The 22,859-nt window shown below is 42.2% G+C and overlaps 1 protein-coding gene and 2 long non-coding RNA genes across 3 annotated transcripts; 2 read left to right on the top strand and 1 right to left on the bottom strand.

Moving 5' to 3' along the window:
* Nucleotides 1–4,414: 4,414 nt before the first annotated feature.
* Nucleotides 4,415–4,644, top strand: LOC119478035. Its single transcript, XR_005204370.1, has 2 exons — nucleotides 4,415–4,520; nucleotides 4,565–4,644. It is a non-coding gene; the product is annotated as an uncharacterized LOC119478035 (long non-coding RNA).
* A 557-nt stretch (nucleotides 4,645–5,201) lies between these two features.
* LOC119478036 lies at nucleotides 5,202–5,788 on the top strand. Its single transcript, XR_005204371.1, has 2 exons — nucleotides 5,202–5,547; nucleotides 5,593–5,788. It is a non-coding gene; the product is annotated as an uncharacterized LOC119478036 (long non-coding RNA).
* A 376-nt stretch (nucleotides 5,789–6,164) lies between these two features.
* Nucleotides 6,165–20,634, bottom strand: lmbrd2b (LMBR1 domain containing 2b). Its single transcript, XM_037752423.1, is given in 19 exon segments — nucleotides 6,165–7,147; nucleotides 7,270–7,396; nucleotides 7,516–7,630; nucleotides 9,211–9,257; nucleotides 9,667–9,770; nucleotides 10,647–10,744; nucleotides 10,995–11,100; nucleotides 11,542–11,675; nucleotides 11,766–11,947; nucleotides 13,103–13,286; nucleotides 14,198–14,311; nucleotides 14,386–14,460; nucleotides 14,547–14,757; nucleotides 15,113–15,280; nucleotides 15,377–15,478; nucleotides 15,664–15,776; nucleotides 15,857–15,973; nucleotides 15,976–16,066; nucleotides 20,458–20,634. Coding segments are annotated over 18 exon segments (2,118 nt in total). The 5' UTR covers nucleotides 16,033–16,066; nucleotides 20,458–20,634; the 3' UTR covers nucleotides 6,165–7,083.
* Between the last annotated feature and the right edge of the window lie 2,225 nt (nucleotides 20,635–22,859).

Raw genomic sequence — 22,859 nt, 5'->3', positions numbered from 1 at the left:
ATCTGTCTGCTGTGAATAAAAGCGATGAAGAGATTAAAGCACAAGTTGAAGTCAAAACAACAAACACATCTTCAAACGCACTGATAACATATAATATCTTATCAGGTAACACCACAGTCACCATTCATGGAAGTGATGCTGAGATGTAAAAGGTTAGTTCAGGTCAGTGCTTTGTGCTCATAGAAAACATTCTCACCAGTATTTAATGTGTAAAACGTCAATGTTTATATTTCCATAGTTTCACCTACATTCATTCAGATGTAGAGCCACATGTCCGACCACAGCAGAAGCCCAACCGCCTTCCGCTCTGCTGCTGTACCACAATTTCTAAAGCTATACTAATACACTTTGTGCACGTGTCACAATAAATCTGTTTCAATGTAAACGTAGTGGTAGAACGTAGTAGTAAATGTACACTTTGGGACTTTATAAAAACGTCTTAAAACGCCTTAAAACGTTCGAATTGGACGAGCTAACGCACAAACGCCTTAAAACATTGAAAATTGGACGAGCTAACGCACTGTAGGGATTTGGCAGTAACAGGTTTGGTTATCAGCAAATTAATTAATAAATAATGATAGAATTATTAATATTAATAAAGATTATCAATAAACATTAATAATAAACGGGGGCACCACCCCTGGAATCAGGGACCAATAACCAAAACGTTAATATAGTCTCATTATATATGCTAAACTATCAATTTGGAACGTTGATTAATAATTAAATTAATAACTATAACCAAATTAGATAGTAAAGGTTGAAGGATATTCTTGACATAGCAGAGGTTGGCATTATTCACTCTTGTACAACATTAAACAGACCAGCATGTATATTCCACAAACATTTATTTACAAGATTATAAAGGTTTAAAACACAATATTAATCTAACTAAATAACTAAACTAAACAAACCAAACAAAGTGTGTAAGCATGCGTGTGTGTGTGTGTGTGTGTGTGAGAGAGAGAGAGAGAGAGAGAGAGGGAGAGAGAGAGAGAGAGAGAGAGAGAGACAAGATGGCTTCATGTCTCAAGATGTCTGCATGGCCTACAGACAAAAGGGGCGAGCACTGTAAAACTACAATGATGGCGGGATCAAAGATGGCCACCAACATGTCACCACATGACCTCTTTGTTCTTCGGAGCACATGTGCTCAGGAAGGACAGAGAGGGGGGTGATGTGGGGTTAAGATTATCTGAAGCTGTATGTTTATGTTTAACTAATTCACAGTTCCTGTATGTGATCTTAATGTGTGTTAGATAATACAGTGGGTTAGAAAAGATGGTTAGTTTGCATGCAAGACCTTGTCTATGTGAAGCATAAACTAAACACATCAGATGTGGCGAAGCCAGCTACCCAACTATCATAACCACAAATAATATCACAACAGTGAAACTCAATGAATAACATTAAACATATCAATACAAGTACATTCTAGAAATCAAAGTTGAACAGTCTTGCTCAGCCATGTGTAATTGCTACTGCTAAGGTAAGCCCAGTATGTTACCGATCCATGGAAGAAAAGGGTTTGTGATTCCATGTGTTGAAGTTGTGGTTCCAAGTCAAAGATGTCGTCTTTGCTGTGCAGATTGGAGGAAGCTGATCGCTCCAATACTTCTTCCCAGCAGCTTGATAGCTTGGTGCTAACTTCCTTGCGGTTGTTGCTTGAAGTTAGTTGGTCAAAAGTCAGGCTCTCGCGTCCTCTGCCTTAGAGGTTCCTTGTGTTCCTATGGCTGTTTCCTAACAGGCCATAGATCAGAGCAGCAGCTCACCTCCACAGGTCAGCTGGGGTGAGGAGAAGGTGAAGAAAGAGGAGGAACAAAGAGATTCCTCTGGTTTTGTCCTGGATGAATTTCACACCTATGTGTGAATGTTACAGTAGCCAATGGCTACTGAGCTGAGTCCACAGCCAATGGCTGCATGACTCAAGGATCCTGAGAAGCATAGTTCATTGTCTTTGCCACCAGAAATGGTAGGTCCCTACAGCACAAACACCTTAAAACGTTAAAATTTGGACTCGCTAACGCACAAACGCTTTAAAACGTTAAAATTTGGACTCGCAAACGCAAAAACGCTTTAAAACGTTAAAAATGGACGAGCTAACGCACAAACGCTTTAAAACGTTAAAATTTGGACTCGGAAACGCACAAACGCCTTAAAACGTTAAAATTGGACTCGATAACGCACAAATGCCTTAAAACGTTAAAATGGACGAGCTAACACGCACAAACGCCTTAAAACGTTAAAATTGGACTCGATAACGCACAAATGCCTTAAAACGTAAAAAATTGGACTTGCTTACGCACAAAATCCTTAAAACGTTAAAAATTGGACTCGCTAACGCACAAATGCCTTAAAATGTTAAAAATTGGACTCGCTAACACAGAAATGCCTTAAAACGTTAAAATTGGACTCGATAACGCACAAATGCCTTAAAACGTTAAAATGGACGAGCTAACACGCACAAACGCCTTAAAACGTTAAAATTGGACTCGATAACGCACAAATGCCTTAAAACGTAAAAAATTGGACTTGCTTACGCACAAAATCCTTAAAACGTTAAAAATTGGACTCGCTAACGCACAAATGCCTTAAAATGTTAAAAATTGGACTCGCTAACGCAGAAATGCCTTAAAACGTTAAAATGGACGAGCTAACAGGCACAAACGCCTTAAAACGTTATAAATGGACTCGCTAATGCACAAATGCCTTAAAAAGTTATAAATGGACGAACTAACGCACAAATGCCTTAAAACGTTATAAATGGACTCACTAACGCACAAATGCCTTAAAATGTGAAAAATTGGACGAGCTAACACGCACAAACGCCTTAAGCGTTAAAATTGGACTCGATAACGCACAAATGCCTTAAAACGTTAAAATGGACGAGCTAACACGCACAAATGCCTTAAAACGTAAAAAATTGGACTCGCTTACGCACAAAATCCTTAAAACGTTAAAAATTGGACTCGCTAACGCACAAATGCCTTAAAACGTTAAAAATTGGACTCTAACGCACAAATGCCTTAAAACGTTAAAATGGATGTGCTAACATGCACAAACGCCTTAAAACATTATAAATGGACTCACTGACGCACAAATGCCTTAAAACGTTATAAATGGACGAACTAACGCACAAATGCCTTAAAACGTTATAAATGGACGAGCTAACGCACAAACGCCTTAAAACGTTAAAATTGGACTCGATAACGCACAAATGCCTTAAAACGTTAAAATGGATGAGCTAACACGCACAAACGCCTTAAAACGTTAAAATTGGACTCGATAACGCACAAATGCCTTAAAACGTTATAAATGGACTCGCTAACGCACAAATGCCTTAAAACGTTATAAATGGACTCGCTAACGCACAAATGCCTTAAAACGTTATAAATGGACTCGCTAACGCACAAATGCCTTAAAACGTTATAAATGGACTCGCTAACGCACAAACGCCTTAAAAGGTTTAAATTGGATGTGTTAACAAGTTTTTTTTCTGTTGTCTTTAGAAGCAAAATAGTTAGTCATATTAATATGGACACAGAACTCGACGTTTTGGTCCAATCCTCGTTCGATAACCAGAGTTCATATCAGAAAACGTCTCTACAGGACCATGAATAAACACCATCACTTGAATTATAGACAGAACTCATTACAGCATGGAAAGAGTTAAAAACGACTAAATTAAAAATACTAATACATTTACTGTGTTTGTGAAACAGGACGACAGACTGAAACAGTTTAATCAGTTTTATTGACACAACACCGGCAGCAGAGGAACACAAACACATCTCTCTCTTAATGATAATAATAATTCACTACAACGAAGAGATGAAGGAGTTCTATCTACTCTGAGCTGAGATCAATAAATATACACAACATCAAATACTTCAGCAGTCGGATCAGGAAACGTAGTGTGAGGAAGAGTTACAACAATAAATACAATATTAGCCCGTATCATACAAAAAGATATCTTACATATATATATACAGGTACGGGTACAGGTACAGGTACAGATACGGGTACAGGTTCAGGTACAGGTATAGGTCCAGGTACAGGTACAGGTTCAGGTATGGGTACAGGTACGGGTACAGGTACAGGTACAGGACGTGGATGTGACGTGAACTCAGTCGCTGCTCTCAGGTCAGATTCCTCCTCATGATCAGCTTTATTGAAAGGCCTGCCAGCAGGGTCGCTTCATCCACACCAGAGCTAACGCTACATGCTAAACACATTTAAAGGGCCACACCGGTGTTTTTACTTCTTTTACTACAAATCAAACATGCTAAACTACATTTTCAAAGGCACACCGCAGCGCTCGCATGGAGCTGTAGCTTCATGTTTAGCATCCGGACATTAGACTGGTATCAATCTGAACATCCGACTCTCAGAGAAGAAGAGGATTTACCGTAAGTTTAAGTTTACACTGTCGTGAAAGAGAAGGTAAGAAAGACGTTTAAATAACAAGATGAGCATGATGTAAAGTTGATGAATAAAAACACCTGTCTGGTCCTTTAAAGGTCACTTCTCTCTGTCTCACTGTTGTTTTTACAGTTCTTTAAAGGTCACTTCTCTCTGTTTCACTGTTGTTTTTACAGTTCAAACGAGGAAAAGAAACATTTTCACTTCAACGTGACAGTTTTTAAAAAAATGGCCCATTTGGAACCATTTTAACAAAAAAAACAGGTTTTAATCTCATCGTTCATTTCACCGTTTAATCAAACAGAGGAAGTCAAAGGACTATTTAAATGACACATAGGAGGCTACTAATAACCAAACTATCATTAATCTATAGACTATTCTCTGTTAGTAACCGTGGAGACGTGTTAGTAACCATGGTGACGTGTTTAGACGTCATCACTAAAAGAGTTTATACGCAGCTGATTGTCTGAAATGTAATCACTACTAAATACTTTATATTGAAATCATTAAAGGATTTTACTTTTTAAATCATCCGTCTGAATTCACAGTGTGTGTTTAATATTTATTAGAGTTCATAAGTAGTTCAAAACTATTCAAGTTGTTGGAATTCAATTCAATTCTCAGCTTTCTGCAGTGATGTACAGGTGGCCTTCAGGTAACACTGTGACATCACTACTGGGTGTGGTTACAGGTGGACTTCAGGTAACACTGTGACATCACTAGTGGGTGTGGTTACAGGTGGACTTCAGGTAACACTGTGACATCACTAGTGGGTGTGGTTACAGGTGGACTTCAGGTAACACTGTGACATCACTAGTGGGTGTGGTTACAGGTGGACTTCAGGTAACACTGTGACATCACTACTGGGTGTGGTTACAGGTGGCCTTCAGGTAACACTGTGACATCACTAGTGGGTGTGGTTACAGGTGGACTTCAGGTAACACTATGACATCACTAGTGGGTGTGGTTACAGGTGGACTTCAGGTAACACTGTGACATCACTACTGGGTGTGGTTACAGGTGTCCTTCAGGTAACACTGTGACATCACTAGTGGGTGTGGTTACAGGTGGACTTCAGGTAACACTGTGACATCACTAGTGGGTGTGGTTACAGGTGGACTTCAGGTAACACTGATATCACTACTGGGTGTGGTTACAGGTGTCCTTCAGGTAACACTGTGACATCACTAGTGGGTGTGGTTACAGGTGGACTTCAGGTAACACTATGACATCACTACTGGGTGTGGTTACAGGTGGACTTCAGGTAACACTGTGACATCACTAGTGGGTGTGGTTACAGGTGGACTTCAGGTAACACTATGACATCACTAGTGGGTGTGGTTACAGGTGGACTTCAGGTAACACTGTGACATCACTAGTGGGTGTGGTTACAGGTGTCATTAACTACGTTTACAATCACTAAATATTCAGTTTTGGTCCTTATTCCAATAAAGAAAATGTTCCTACTAGGCCTGTCAAAGTTAACGTGATAATAACGCAAATTAGTTTTAACGTTACTAATTTATTTAACGCATTAACATAACTTGTGGTTTTTAGGTTGTAGCGTTTCAGTTTTATAGATAAAGTGAAGATCCTGGTATCATCTGAAAAATGTCAGGAAAAAAAGTCTGAAAAAAGTGAGGAGGTTAAATAACGCTCCAAAGTTAGGCTCAATGTTGGCGAAGAAAAACTGGCCATTTTCAAAGGGGTCCCTTGACCTCTGACCTCCAGAGATGTGAATGTGTGAGGGTCCAAAAAAAAGTCTGAAAAATGTAAAAAAGAGTCCCAAAAAAGTCCTTAAAATGTCGGATACTGGCATCATATGAAATTAGTAAACCTGAATCCATCGGTACCAAACATGTCATACTACGAAACACTTCAATGTTTCAATCGCTTCGATCCATATTTGTTGGCGTTTAGCCTTTTCAAAAACAACACAGAGGGAGGCAGCACCTAACGGGGCAGTCCAACAGCAAACAGCATCATAAAGCTGAATTCATTATACGCTGGTGATCGTGGCTTCTGTCAAACTGAACTGTGGAGATGTAACGATGTAACACGTCCGTTTATTTGTTCAAACGTGTCGTCACACCCGGCGAGGAAAAGGACTCGGCTTTAAACTGAAAAATGCTTTAATATAAGAAGATGAAGTATTGAGTAGTGATTAAACACAGCTTCCTTCATGATTAGAATGAAATGAGATATTCTGCTGTTGATCAGCTATTGATTAGCTATTGATCAGCTGTTGATCAGTGGCTGTTTCTATCATGACATACAGATAAATAAAGAATATAAATAGACTTCATGGACCTTCATTGAACCGTTCATTAAAGTGCCGCGTGGACATGCAGCCGCTGCAGACTGATGAGCATGCTCAGACTCCCGCCGTCATGACATGCAGCTCAAACTAATCCAGGATCAATAACCTGCATTCATATCAGAGGGTCACGTTTATAGCATTAATATTCCTTCTAAAGTGCCTTCGTTCAGCTGCAGCCAAGCTGGGCGTGAAACCCGATGCAGAGACTGATTGTAGTTACCATGCATCCTGTGAGATGAGACGGCCAGCGAGCTGTGAGATGGAGGTCATGTTGGCACATTCACTTCCTGTTTGACGGCGGCGTTCCAGTTCACGGTTCCCGTTCGGATTTATTCTCCCCGTCAGACGTCGTCGAATATTCGGCTGCGAGACGACGACATGGACAGATATCGTCCTCCTGCATGTCTGAGAGAGCAGAGTACTGAATACACAACCCAGCTGCTGATATCACACGTCTTCTCCTTCAGAGACACGTTCAACAGTAGATGTGTTTTATTGTGAAAACAGGAAGAGGAAGTGGTGTTTACCTGCCGGACTCGGCCTCCAGAGGGTCGTCCGTCAGAGACTCGGCGTTGAAGTCTAACGGTTCGGCGTCCTGCAGCAGCTCGATGCAGTCTCTCTCCGAGCGACTCCCAGAGCGGGAATATTTAGCCTCTGTTGAACAGACGACAGCGGTCAGCGCTAACTAACGCCGTTATCAACGCCGTTATCAACACCGTTATCAACGCCGTTATAAACATGCCGTTCTAAAGCAGCGGGAGGATGAAGCTTACGTCTGTTGTTGGCGGGCGCCACCGTGTCAGAGTAACTGGTCTCCTTCATCTCGTGGCTGCTCCGGTTCCTCGCCGTGTGTTCCTCTCTCTGGTTTCCATAACGCTCCTTCCACTCCTGCAACACACCGTCACATGACCTGATATTCACACAGCTTTCCACACATTAAAGTTCATTTACCAGAAAAATAACTCGGAGATTAAATCATCATTTACTAATTTAATCTCAGAAAATCTATTTATTTTATATCATCGTAAATCTGTTTTTTTCATAAATTGACCACTAACAATAAACATTTCTTTTCGTGTAAATGTGAGACTTTAATCTCAGAGAATATTTGAGTTTTTTTTCTCATAAAAAAAATTATAATTTTTTAATTCAATTCTTTTTGTACCTCCATTGGCCCTAATACGCCGTCATAGATCAGTTTTCACTTCAACACTCAACCTCCAACGGGACTCAATACTTTTTATAGGCACGTTCAGAGAAAATATAAAGTAGATCTGGACGAAGATGAAAACTTTCAAAACATGTATTGATATTAAAATAAAGTAGAGAGTATTCTGTAGCGTTGGAGGAGGTCTGTTCTGTCTGTCTGTAGCGTTGGAGGAGGTCTGTTCTGTCTGTCTGTAGCGTTGGAGGAGGTCTGTTCTGTCTGTCTGTAGCGTTGGAGGAGGTCTGTTCTCTCTGTCTGTAGCGTTGGAGGAGGTCTGTTCTGTCTGTCTGTAGCGTTGGAGGAGGTCTGTTCTCTCTGTCTGTAGCGTTGGAGGAGGTCTGTTCTGTCTGTCTGTAGCGTTGGAGGAGGTCTGTTCTCTCTGTCTGTAGCGTTGGAGGAGGTCTGTTCTCTCTGTCTGTAGCGTTGGAGGAGGTCTGTTCTGTCTGTCTGTAGCGTTGGAGGAGGTCTGTTCTCTCTGTCTGTAGCGTTGGAGGAGGTCTGTTCTCTCTGTCTGTAGCGTTGGAGGAGGTCTGTTCTGTCTGTCTGTAGCGTTGGAGGAGGTCTGTTCTCTCTGTCTGTAGCGTTGGAGGAGGTCTGTTCTCTCTGTCTGTAGCGTTGGAGGAGGTCTGTTCTGTTCTGTCTGTAGCGTTGGAGGAGGTCTGTTCTCTCTGTCTGTAGCGTTGGAGGAGGTCTGTTCTGTCTGTCTGTAGCGTTGGAGGAGGTCTGTTCTCTCTGTCTGTAGCGTTGGAGGAGGTCTGTTCTCTCTGTCTGTAGCGTTGGAGGAGGTCTGTTCTCTCTGTCTGTAGCGTTGGAGGAGGTCTGTTCTGTCTGTCTGTAGCGTTGGAGGAGGTCTGTTCTGTCTGTCTGTAGCGTTGGAGGAGGTCTGTTCTCTCTGTCTGTAGCGTTGGAGGAGGTCTGTTCTGTCTGTCTGTAGCGTTGGAGGAGGTCTGTTCTCTCTGTCTGTAGCGTTGGAGGAGGTCTGTTCTCTCTGTCTGTAGCGTTGGAGGAGGTCTGTTCTCTCTGTCTGTAGCGTTGGAGGAGGTCTGTTCTCTCTGTCTGTAGCGTTGGAGGAGGTCTGTTCTGTCTGTCTGTAGCGTTGGAGGAGGTCTGTTCTCTCTGTCTGTAGCGTTGGAGGAGGTCTGTTCTCTCTGTCTGTAGCGTTGGAGGAGGTCTGTTCTCTCTGTCTGTAGCGTTGGAGGAGGTCTGTTCTGTCTGAGTGAGTCTAGTGTTTATTGAGGATTACATCATTGTTTCTACTCACTCTCCGTCTGGTCTCTCCGTCTTCAATCCGCTGGCGCTTCCTCTTCTCTGTAACAACAAACAGATTTATAGTTTAAGCTGCTCTGCTGAACAGACCTCCTGCTGTGTTACTACTACTGTGTTATTACTCCTGCTGTGTTACTACTACTGTGTTATTACTCATGCTGTGTTACTACTACTGTGTTATTACTCATGCTGTGTTACTACTACTGTGTTATTACTCATGCTGTGTTACTACTACTGTGTTATTACTCATGCTGTGTTACTACTACTGTGTTATTACTCATGCTGTGTTACTACTACTGTGTTATTACTCCTGCTGTGTTACTGTGTGTTATTACTCATGCTGTGTTACTACTACTGTGTTATTACTCCTGCTGTGTTACTACTGTGTTATTACTCCTGCTGTGTTACTACTGTGTTATTACTCATGCTGTGTTACTGTGAGTGTTATTACCGCGGCGGATCAGCTCCTTGCCCTCGTCGATCAGGTCGGAGGTCATTTCACTGTCACCCACAAACTGCTGGAAGCCCAGAAGGTTCAGACAGCGAGTCCCCAAACTGAGGAAACAGTTTATGAACTCATATTAATTCATATTAAGTCTCTCTGTGTGTAACGGTGTAATAACCAGCACAGAGCAGCAGGTCCTAAAGGTTTGTTTGTTGAAGCTGTTTATATGATTATATTATGAATCATCCCAGAATACAGAGTTATAACAGACTGTCCCTGTTGTTAAAGTACGTATATAAAGTAAAGATCAGATATTCCTTCATTAGTCCCCCAGTGGGGTGATGTGCAGCGTACAGCAGCAGAGGGGAGAGGTCAGGAACAAGAAGCAGCAGTCAAAACTCAAATCAAGATACAACACAGAAAAACATTCAAATTAAATTAAATATATATATATAAAAAAAAGTAGACGGACATATGAACAATTTAAATAGAAGGAAATATAAAAATAGGAACAATATAAACAATATTGAATTAAATAATAAAATTAAAATTAAAATTAAAATAAATATAAATCTGGCTGCAGTACTCTCTCTCTCTCATATATATATATATATATATATATACATAAATATATATATATATAGTCTGCATATAGCATGTAGCATGTTGCATATAGCATGTAGCATGTAGCATGAAGCATATAGCATATAGCATGTAGCATATAGGATGTAGCATGTTGCATGTAGCATATAGCATGTAGCATATAGGATGTAGCATGTTGCATGTAGCATGTAGCATATAGCATATAGCATGTAGCATGTAGCCTTTAGCATGTAGCATGTAGCATATAGCATGTAGCATGTAGCATGTAGCATGTAGCCTTTAGCATGTAGCATGTAGCATGTAGCATGTAGCATGTAGCATGTAGCATGTAGCATTGTCAGCTGCAGCCGTACCTCTAGTGGTGTCAGAGAGTCAGAACTGACCTGAAGTAGGTGGCGATGCAGAGGATGACGATCAGCATCGGGTAGTAGATGTAGAAACCGTTAGCGATGAAAGAGAGGACACGCATCGACCCCATGATCTGAAACACACACACACACAGCAGGAAGACGGTCAGCTGGTTCACACCTGGTCCTGGTCCTGGACCACGGCGGTTTACACCTGGTCCTGGTCCCGGTCCTGGACCACGGCGGTTCACACCTGGTCCTGGTCCCGGTCCTGGACCACGGCGGTTCACACCTGGTCCTGGTCCCGGTCCTGGACCACGGCGGTTCACACCTGGTCCTGGACCACGGCGGTTCACACCTGGTCCTGTAACCACGGAGACTTACGGAGGTGTAGGCGGTCTGCTCCTTCAGCTGGTGGGAGATGGCCGAGTCCATGTGGATCAAACCCAGGAAGTTGAGACACAGAGGAGGCGTCAGACGACAGAACAACCTGCAGATTAAAGAGATTAATCATCAAATACCATTCATCACATGATCTGAATCTGACTTTACAAACACACCTGTACGGGAAGTCTGGTAACATTTACCACTTCAATCTCAGAGAATATCAAAACCTTTCCTCGGAAATTCGTGACTTTATAATCTCAGAATATTTTTTTTTTTTCTTGTAAATTTGTGAGTTTTTTATCATAATTTTATGACTTTAATTCTTTTGTGCTTCTTGAAAGGTGTTTTATAAATAAAGTTACCTACTTACTGTTTGTTGATGGGGATCTCTGGATGTATATATATATATATATATATGTATTTATATATTTGTGTATATTTTGTTGGGTTTCATATATATTATATTATTTTCCAGTCCGTTACTGAGAACTAGAATCAGAGGTTTCCGTCTTGTTCCACTGATACTGAACTTCCTGTGACTCACATGCCGCTGAACTGGAGGCTGTAGGCGTCGGTCTGGTGATGGGAGGCCAGGTAGTAGTAGTTGAAGACCCGGATGCGGAACACGGTGGAGTAAACGCAGGTACACAGGAAGAAGATGGTGATGAAGCACGCCATCTGGTGGAGAGAAGATGTTTTTAATGTGACAGACACTGACTCATGAGATGAACCCAAACAGAACCAGAACACTTAACGGACGGGTCTCACCTCGATGTACAGGTAGTTATAGTCTCTCTCAGCCAGCTGGATGAACACAGCGAACAGGGAGAGGACGGGCCGCGTGCTGAAGAAGGTGCACTCGGACCAGACCACGGCCACGCTGAACAGGGTCAGAACCACCGACAGCAGCCGGAGGAACCAGCTCTTCAGGAGACACTCCCAGTACCACTCTGTACACACACACACACACACACACAGGACATGACGGCAGGGCTCAGAGGCACTGAGGCAGAGCTTCAGTCCACTGTTACATCAGAGTTTAATGTGAACGACCACGTCACTGAAACACAGCAGGTTCTAGCACTTAATGTCATCTGATGTCTTTTAAAAACACTTTGAACGTAGCTCTCTTTAGCTGTCTGTTTACAGGGTGGAAAGCACTGTAATACTGTAATAATTATAATCATAATAATAATAATTAAGCATTTATTTATAAGTGAAAAAATATTACTGAAAAATTCCCAAAAATATTAATAGAATATGTGAAAAAAATAATGAAAAAAGTCCGACAAATATGTGAAAAATATCCAGAAACAAATCTGGAAAATATCCCAAAAAATTAGAAAAATATCCGAAACATATTAGTATGTATGTGAAAATATTTGTAAAAAAAGACCAAAAATGTGTGAAAAATATCCAAAACTTGTCTGACAAATATGTAAAAAAATATCCAGAAAACAATCTAGAAAATATCCAAAAAATATTAGTAAATATGTGAAAAATATTTGTAAAAAATCTTGAAAAAAATTGTGAAAACTATCCAAAAGATGTCTGACAAATATGTGAAAAATGTCCCAAAAACATTTGAAAAATATGCAAAAAAATATTGGCAAATGTGTTAAACATATTTCTAAAAAATATGTACAAAGTATCCGAAAAATGCCCGACAAATATATGAAAAATATTCAGCAATAAATCTCGGAAAATATCCGAAAATAAATTTGTGAAAATATTTGTTAAAAATGTCCAAAAAATATCCAAAAATCACGTCTTTCAAAGCACTCAAACACAACTTATAGGTACAGTTAAAAACAAGCAGAAATGTTTCAACACATCATAAAATCAAACAAAAAAGAAATATACAATAATGTGTTAATACAATAACTAGGTATAAAATCTTCATCAGAGAAACTCTATGTGGCTTCAGACTGAATATACCGGCTTTAACTGCTAACAACATCTCCTGTAGCTCCACTAGAAGCTGCACCGTTAACACGCTCCTGTGAGCTGATTCATAGTCGTGCTTATATCTTCTATTAAATGAAGGTTATGAGAACAGAGTACTGATGTTTGAGAGGGATCGGAGGCCCGGCACTGCGACCCACCTACGGTTGACGTGTACACGTATCTGCTGAACCAGCCAGCCGGCTCAGAGGACGGGAAGCTGTGGACGAACTGGTGGGCTGAACTGGTCTCGTTCTTGGCGACGTCCTCCAGGTGGATGGCCTGCTGCAGGAGGATCTGCCACTGGACACGAGTCCTGTTGTGTCTCTGAACCGCATAGATCACCTGGAAACACAATCACACACATGGTAGACCCTAACAGTGTTGTATACCGATACTAGAGACCCTAACAGTGTTGTATACCGATACTAGAGACCCTAACAGTGCTGTATACCGATACTAGAGACCCTAACAGTGCTGTATACCGATACTAGAGACCCTAACAGTGTTGTATACCGATACTAGAGACCCTAACAGTGCTGTATACCGATACTAGAGACCCTAACAGTGCTGTATACCGATACTAGAGACCCTAACAGTGCTGTATACCGATACTAGAGACCCTAACAGTGTTGTATACTGATACTAGAGACCCTAACAGTGCTGTATACCGATACTAGAGACCCTAACAGTGTTGTATACCGATACTAGAGACCCTAACAGTGTTGTATACCGATACTAGAGACCCTAACAGTGTTGTATACCGATACTAGAGACCCTAACAGTGCTGTATACCGATACTAGAGACCCTAACAGTGCTGTATACCGATACTAGAGACCCTAACAGTGCTGTATACCGATACTAGAGACCCTAACAGTGTTGTATACCGATACTAGAGACCCTAACAGTGCTGTATACCGATACTAGAGACCCTAACAGTGCTGTATACCGATACTAGAGACCCTAACAGTGCTGTATACCGATACTAGAGACCCTAACAGTGCTGTATACCGATACTAGAAAGGTATCGCGATACGCTGCCGTTAAAGACGTTACATTAGTACCGGTGCTTTAAGAAGGAAAGTGTCTTCCTGATTTTAGCAGCCTTTCTCTCATCAACTTCTCACAGAACGTGATCTGAATTTCTTATGGTTGTGTTTAGGAAGCCGCTCGCCGTCTACGTGCTGCAGGAGTAATGGCGGTTGAATGGAAACACAGCGAGTGTGAAGGAGGAGCGTTGGCTTCTTCCTCTCACCTGTTTATGAAGCTTCACCAGACTCTTCTCGCTGGGATACGTGTTCTGTTTGTCGTCAAAGTCCTCGTAGTCGTCCATGTTCCGGCCCATCTTCTCCTGGTAGTCCAGCGGGCACTGAGGGGACATGTCAGATCAATACATCTGATCTATCAATCACAACACTGGGATTACTAAAGGGTTCCACTGACCTTCCTGAGGATGGTATCGATGTACTTCCTCAGCGGATGGTTGTACTTGATGGATTCGCTGACTTTTCTCACCTCCTGCATCAAACCAGACTTCACAGTCAAAACGCTGAAATGAGACAAACCTCACACGTGACGACGAGTTCCTCCGCCCGACGGCTCACCTCCATGACGTCCTCCAGGTTCTCCTCTGCGTCGGCCTTCTCCGTCATCAGCTTGGACGCCTTGAAGTAGGTCTTGATGAGCAGGTGTCCGTGTCGGGAGGCGTTCCAGTAGGACCGAGGGATCTCCACCAGACCGTAGCCGAGCAGCAGCACCAGCAGGAACAGGCCCCAGGTGTTCGCCGCCGTGATCCCGATGGTCTGCAGCTCATACCTGAAGCACAAACCACATGAGGTCACACCTGTCTTTTCACTGCTTACATGTTGCCATCGCCTCCTTTTATCAAGACTTTGAAGTCCTTGTGTCTTTTGTCTGCGGCCTGTGGCCTCTGTACCAGAGGAAAGTCAGATTAATGTGACACATGTTAGGATTAATGTCTTTGATTTGTAAGTTTACAAATGAACAAAGTCAGCAATGTGTAGACTGGTCCTCTTTATTAAGTGTTTACCTTCCTAACAAAAAACGTATGACAACGGTAATAAAGGAGTGGATGTTGAAGATGGCGAAGGCCAAAGCAGCACTGGGACCCCATAAAGAGCAGAACCAGGCCTGACGTCCCTGTACTCACCAGGACAGGTGCCACTGAGGATGAACAGCCACGTAAATGAGCAGCGAGCCGAAGATGAGCAGGTATGTCCCGTAATAAATAGCGTTCTCTATCAGAGCGGTTTTAATTTTGCCCGTGATGGAGAAGCCTCCAGAGCGGGCGTAGGACTGCATGAAGGGCAGCAGCAGCCTGGAAACACAGAGCACAGCAGAGGGGTCATCACTTTATATGCTGGCAAATACAATATATAATATATGTAAAGTATATGGTGTTTATCATACGGACCATGTGAGACACTGAGACGTCCAGTACACCACCCTCCAGAACACGGGCATGATGCCATCAGGGATGTAGCTCCACGGCTTGTAGCAGGGCTTTGGTATGCTGCTGTAGAGGAGGAGGAGAACACCGTATGAGCACACAATACAGTACAGTACACTACAGTATACTATAATACAGGTCATTACACTACAATGTACTACAATACAATACAATACATTACACCACACCTGTAGACGTTGATGTGGTGAAGCTGCAGTAATAACTCAATGAGACTCATGTTGTGAACTCACCTCCTGGTGGGTGTGACAGATGTGTTAGCCGCGGTGTGATTGGCCGGTCCGGGGCTGGCGGTGGGAACCGAGGCGTGGTCCTCGTGGTCTATCTTACACTGCTTGTAGATGGTCTGTGAGGACAGAGTAAAGGTTTCAGTAGAGTCTCATGAATCTGAGGGACAGACGTGTGGCGTCTCCGCTCGGTACCGACCGTGCTGACGTCCAGAGGTAGAATGAAGACGATGAGGAAGCACAGATACCAGGCCAGCAGCGTGCCGAACAGCACCATGCGCTGCTGCTTCCTGAAGTCTCCATACCGGTGCAGCAGGAGAACAACGCCAGGAAGAACACCACCACGATCTCGATACCCAGAGCGGCGCCGCTCATCCCGCTGCGCTCCTCTCAGCCGCCCGCCACCAACCTGCAACACATCAACACATCCAGGATCCAGTTCATTTAGTCCCAGCATGTTCACACTGACTGATACCAACGAGCCGAGGAGGAAACATGCAGACCGACAGGTAACTCATTGATTGGACAGTGTTGGTGATGTCATCCTGCATCATCAGGACCAACAGGCTGACAGACAGCAGGTCAGTCTGCACTTCATCTCTGCTGCTGTCACAAAGAACTCACCAAGAAACAACCCATACTAGTAGGGCTGCCAGACTTAACGGGATGATAGCTTAACGCAAATTCATTTTAACGCCGATCATTTCTTTAACGCAACTAGGTTGTAGAAAAAAAAACAAGATGGAGACGGCAAAAATTATATACATTAATTTACATAAAGCAGCATATTTGCCTACTCCCATGTTGATACGAGTATTAAATACTTCCTCCCTTTAAGGTTCATTTTGAACAGATACAAAATGTGTAAATATTTGAATAGACTGACAGCCCTAGTAATAACGTTGAGTATTTATAAAAATAAAAATATCTTCAGGAAATCAAAAGCATGACCCAAAGCACATGACTAATTAAAATACCACAGTGGGTTTACACCATGTGACCTCAGGCTGGGGGACGACTCCATGATTAACAATCAACATCCCATAGAAATGATCAAACCTTACTGCCTGGGAAACACTGGCTGACTGCAGTGATGATGAGGATGATGAGGAGACTAACAGAGCTGCTCTTCGTCTAATTACTGCCGCTCTACATAATGAATAATTAGTGCTTTTATTAAAGACATGGGACTCTCCAGCAGAAGCTGACCTGTAAATCATGAAAGGGTCTTTTGTGTCGTTCCACAGGGGGGATGGGAGGGAGCTCTATAGGCAGCAGGACAACCAGTAAGCACCGCTATGACACCGGGGGAACCGCATTATGATTAGAACTGAGGAGACTCAGACCTGTGGCTCTGAATAACACCAGACTGACGTTACAATGACCTCCCATCACTAACAGCTCAGGAGAACAGAGCGCTGCAGGAATAATAATAATAATAATAATAATAATAATAATAATAATAATAATAATAATAATAATAATAATGATATGTTCTAAAACCAGGAAATTAGTTTTTTTTAGCACTCCCGGTTCCCACGTCTCAAAGACAATGTGTTTTTGGTGAGATGCCTGTTTTGCTCTACATCACCCCCGTCAGTAAGTACCAGAGGATAACCTCCGGGTCTGAGAAGTGAAGCCAACGCTGAAGAGTCTTAAACCTTCATCCTGTCTAGCAGCCAGCAGGAGGCGACTCCTCTGGTTCTATAGAAGACTCTGAGAAGATGAGTCTACTTCTCTCTAGATTTATGACCTCAGTAAACGTTAGGCTCGTTGGAGACGAGGCAGGCCGACACAGAATCGATCACCGACGATCCCCGTGCATGCATGCTGGTTAGATTTGTGTCTGACTTGATGCCAACTTGCTCTGGCTTCGTGCACACATGGGCAACGATGACCTCACGAGATCGAGGCGCCACAGTTGCTCTCCACCGACTGTAAGACCCAGGGCATGATGGGAAACGCCTGGCTCGCGCCTGATCAAAGAGCTGATTGGCTCTCAGTTTCGACAGTAAACACCACGTGTTGCAGAAAGTCACAACTTTCTGTGTAACTGTAATATTCAACACTAGATTGTAGGATATTAGTGTCATGTTGAGCAATGAAGGTTTCATCTGTTAAACACATCTGGTGTGGTTGATGATGATAATTATTATAATAATGAATGTTATCTATATAAAACTTATCAAAACTCATGCTCATTATGCGTTTTACAACGAGGACATAAAAATAATAAGAATAGAATCCAACGCCAGACACGCGCACATTTACACAGAGATTTACAAAGAAATATAAATAAAACTACAAGCAGCCTACAGATCGGATCTAACAGGAAGTAACTGTCTCTATGACTTCCTGTAAATTCAGTTAAGACTGTTGGAAGCAGCTGGAAACTGTCTGACTGGACCTCAGCTTTTAGTCTCCGCCACTGCTGCCGCCTGATTTCCTCTACTATCCAGGAGAGACGCAGTTCATCTCCAACGAGCCTGAGACCTCAGTAAACATTGTAAACACGAGTTTAAGGTCTCAGTCACTAGTGAGTAGTGATTAGTCACTACACCAACAGGATATAAAGGAGTTAAAATACACATTAATGCAGCAGTAATATTAATCCAGAAACATCAGATAGAGAATAGAAAAACACTGACTGGGGACATCTTACTGAGAGTAAAAGCAGTACTTTTACTGGAGAATACTAGAATCAGAAATACTTTATTGGGGGATTGGGGCGTTATAGTCACTCTCATATAAACATAAAGAAATGTAAGAAAACAGAAATAAAGTAGTATGTAACATATAAATTATGTACGTAATGCTACAATATAAACACAATATATGTAAAGAAATAAAATAAAAAATAAGAAAATGAGAATATAAACCATATGAAATATGTATAAATATTTGCATTAAGACATGCACTATATAACAAATAACCACAGCACAATAAGTAAATACTAAATGCTGAGAAGTGGATCTATTAAATGAGTAATATATAAATATTAAATGAGTTATATATCAATGCCAGAATGGAATAATTAAGAAATTAATGAGAATATTTCTTGAATGTGCAGTATAAATGCAGCACTAACTACATCTAGATGATAATACTGACATACTTTCACTTCAAGTATATTTTACTGCACAATAAATACTTTGACTCTCAGTACTTTAACTACATTGAGCTGGTTACAAGCTTTTACTTCAATAAGGGTATGAAGCAGTACTTTAACTTGTAGTGGAGTATTTTCACAGTGTGGTAGTAGTACTCTTACTGCAGGAAAGGATCCTTTAGTACTTCTTCCAGCTGTGACAGCTACACACACACAGTAAAACTATACAGTACCACACTCACACAGTACCACAGTACCACACACAGTACCACACACACAGTACCACACACAGTACCACACACACAGTACCACACACAGTACCACACACACAGTACCACACACAGTACCACACACAGTACCACACACACAGTACCACACACACAGTACCACACACAGTACCACACACAGTACCACACACAGTACCACACACAGCACCACACACAGTACCACACACAGCACCACACCCTGTAACCCTGCATGTTAACAGTAATAATGTGATCATGTGTCATGGTGAGCTGACTGATCAGAATGAAGCTTTCTGATGTTCAACATGATCCTGTAACTTTAATAAAACAGATCAACACACAGCAGCACATTATAGTGTTAATTAAAGGTTATTATTCATCATAACAAGGTCACATTACTCTGGATTACCAGGGAAACACAGACACACAGACACACAGCAGCATGTAGCTGTCTGTAGCTGTCTGTAGCTGTCAGTAGCTGTCTGTAGCTGTCAGTAGCTGTCTGTAGCTGTCTGTAGCTGTCAGTAGCTGTCTGTAGCTGTCTGTAGCTGTCAGTAGCTGTCTGTAGCTGTCAGTAGCTGTCAGTAGCTGTCAGTAGCTGTCTGTAGCTGTCAGTAGCTGTCAGTAGCTGTCAGTAGCTGTCTGTAGCTGTCAGTAGCTGTCTGTAGCTGTCAGTAGCTGTCTGTAGCTGTCAGTAGCTGTCAGTAGCTGTCTGTAGCTGTCTGTAGCTGTCAGTAGCTGTCAGTAGCTGTCAGTAGCTGTCTGTAGCTGTCAGTAGCTGTCTGTAGCTGTCAGTAGCTGTCAGTAGCTGTCTGTAGCTGTCAGTAGCTGTCTGTAGCTGTCTGTAGCTGTCAGTAGCTGTCAGTAGCTGTCTGTAGCTGTCAGTAGCTGTCAGTAGCTGTCTGTAGCTGTCAGTAGCTGTCAGTAGCTGTCAGTAGCTGTCTGTAGCTGTCAGTAGCTGTCTGTAGCTGTCAGTAGCTGTCTGTAGCTGTCTGTAGCTGTCTGTAGCTGTCAGTAGCTGTCAGTAGCTGTCTGTAGCTGTCAGTAGCTGTCTGTAGCTGTCAGTAGCTGTCTGTAGCTGTCAGTAGCTGTCAGTAGCTGTCAGTAGCTGTCAGTAGCTGTCAGTAGCTGTCTGTAGCTGTCAGTAGCTGTCTGTAGCTGTCTGTAGCTGTCTGTAGCTGTCAGTAGCTGTCTGTAGCTGTCAGTAGCTGTCTGTAGCTGTCAGTAGCTGTCTGTAGCTGTCAGTAGCTGTCTGTAGCTGTCAGTAGCTGTCTGTAGCTGTCAGTCCTCCGCCCAGATCAGCAGACAGACCTGAGTTAGCAGCTAGCAGCTAGCAGCTAGCTCCGTTAGCATGCTAGCAGCTAGCAGCTAGCAGTTAGCATGCTAGCTCCGTTAGCATGCTAGCTGTCATGTTATCTATCTAAATAAAGCAGTTCGTCTCTTACCGAGCTGTGAGAGTGTTTCTGCTCCTCTGAGGTGAAGATGAGACCTTCAGTGATCTCTCCAGGCGGCTGTCTGCTTATTAAAACACCAGTTTCAACATTAAAACATTAAAACATTAAAACATTAAAACAGCTTCCTGCTGATGATCTCTGGTTGTCACAGTCACATCCGGGTTCTCTACAAGGAGGAGCCTGAAGGAGCGGACAATGACGTCAGTGCTAGGCAGCCCAAGCAAAGGTGCATGCGCATTAGGTTGCGTTGTCCTTACCTTTTAGTTTAGACCCTACAGGGTGTATTAGTGCCCTCTGCAGGGTGTATTACTGCCCTCTGCAGGGTGTATTACTGCTCCCTGCAGGGTGTATTAGTGCCCTCTGCAGGGTGTATTACTGCCCTCTGCAGGGTGTATTACTGCTCCCTGCAGGGTGTATTAGTGCCCTCTGCAGGGTGTATTAGTGCCCTCTGCAGGGTGTATTAGTGCCCTCTGCAGGGTGTATTACTGCCCTCTGCAGGGTGTATTACTGCTCCCTGCAGGGTGTATTAGTGCCCTCTGCAGGGTGTATTACTGCTCCCTGCAAGGTGTATTAGTGCCCTCTGCAGGGTGTATTACTGCCCTCTGCAGGGTGTATTAGTGCCCTCTGCAGGGTGTATTACTGCTCCCTGCAGGGTGTATTAGTGCCCTCTGCAGGGTGTATTACTGCCCTCTGCAGGGTGTATTAGTGCCCTCTGCAGGGTGTATTAGTGCCCTCTGCAATGTGTATTAGTGCCCTCTGCAGGGTGTATTACTGCTCCCTGCAGGGTGTATTAGTGCCCTCTGCAGGGTGTATTAGTGCCCTCTGCAATGTGTATTAGTGCCCTCTGCAGGGTGTATTACTGCTCCCTGCAGGGTGTATTAGTGCCCTCTGCAGGGTGTATTACTGCTCCCTGCAGGGTGTATTAGTGCCCTCTGTAGGGTGTATTACTGCCCTCTGCAGGGTGTATTACTGCTCCCTGCAGGGTGTATTAGTGCCCTCTGCAGGGTGTATTACTGCTCCCTGCAGGGTGTATTAGTGCCCTCTGCAGGGTGTATTACTGCTCCCTGCAGGGTGTATTAGTGCCCTCTGCAGGGTGTATTACTGCCCTCTGCAGGGTGTATTAGTGCCCTCTGCAGGGTGTATTAGTGCCCTCTGCAGGGTGTATTAGTGCCCTCTGCAGGGTGTATTAGTGCCCTTTGCAGGGTGTATTACTGCCCTCTGCAGGGTGTATTAGTGCCCTCTGCAGGGTGTATTAGTGCCCTCTGCAGGGTGTATTACTATGGAAGTTCTTATTGGACTTTTTTAGTTGTAACCCACAGAAGACATTCCACAAATGTGTACCATGATCTGCAGATATTTCACTATCCACAAACATGTATTTTTGTTGTGTAAAGTCACATTCACAAAAATACAGGGCGATATTATATATAATATAATATTGCATATAATATTATGTATATTATATGTATATATATATATTATATTTATATTATATATATATAATATATGTATATAATATATGTATATATATTATGTATATTATATAATATACATAATATATATATATTATATAATATATGTATATTATATATATATATATTATATATTTAATAAATGTATATTATAGTATATATATATTATATATATTATATATACTGTATATACATATATATATACATATAGTGAATGTGACTTTACACAACAAAAATACATGTTTGTGGATAGTGAAATATCTGCAGATCATGGTACACATTTGTGGAATGTCTTCTGTGGGTTACAACTAAAAAAGTCCAATAAGAACTTCCATATATTACTGCCCCCTGGAGGGGGGAAAATGTATTACTACCATCACAGTTAGAGTAATTCCTATGCTTACATTTTTTTCAATTGCAAACAAACTAAAATGACACATAGAAAAAAATAAATATAAATAAATTTAAAAATAAAATACAGATCAAGTGTTCTGGAAGTTGTTAACAATACAAATAGTGCAAAGAAATAAATATTGGATGGATAGACATGGACTGGATGATTATTATTATTACTATTTACATGTTTACATGTCTATATACTGTATGTACACTGAGTAGGATTTATATATACAGTGACAGGTATGTACATATTACAATATGTACATACATTAAAGACAGTAAATTATAATCTAAAAATGTGTATTAAAGACAGTAAATAACTACATCTCTCATCTCGCACAATATACGTCACCAACACTAGCTAACTAACTTAACTATGTTCTACGTCACCAACACTGATCAGCAGATCTAATCCAGTGTCCCTGGCTTTTCTTCTTTCTGTACTTATTTCTTATACTTTGTGTTTCTTTGTAAACGTCACTCGTCAGAGCGGAAGGCAAAGGAAGGATTACATTGTCCAGG

Source organism: Sebastes umbrosus, chromosome 19 (genome assembly GCF_015220745.1).
Source record: "Sebastes umbrosus isolate fSebUmb1 chromosome 19, fSebUmb1.pri, whole genome shotgun sequence".
NCBI classification, from domain to species: Eukaryota; Metazoa; Chordata; class Actinopteri; order Perciformes; family Sebastidae; genus Sebastes; species Sebastes umbrosus.
The sequence above is the reverse complement of the archived record's forward strand: the minus strand, read 5'-3'. Positions and strand labels throughout refer to the sequence as shown.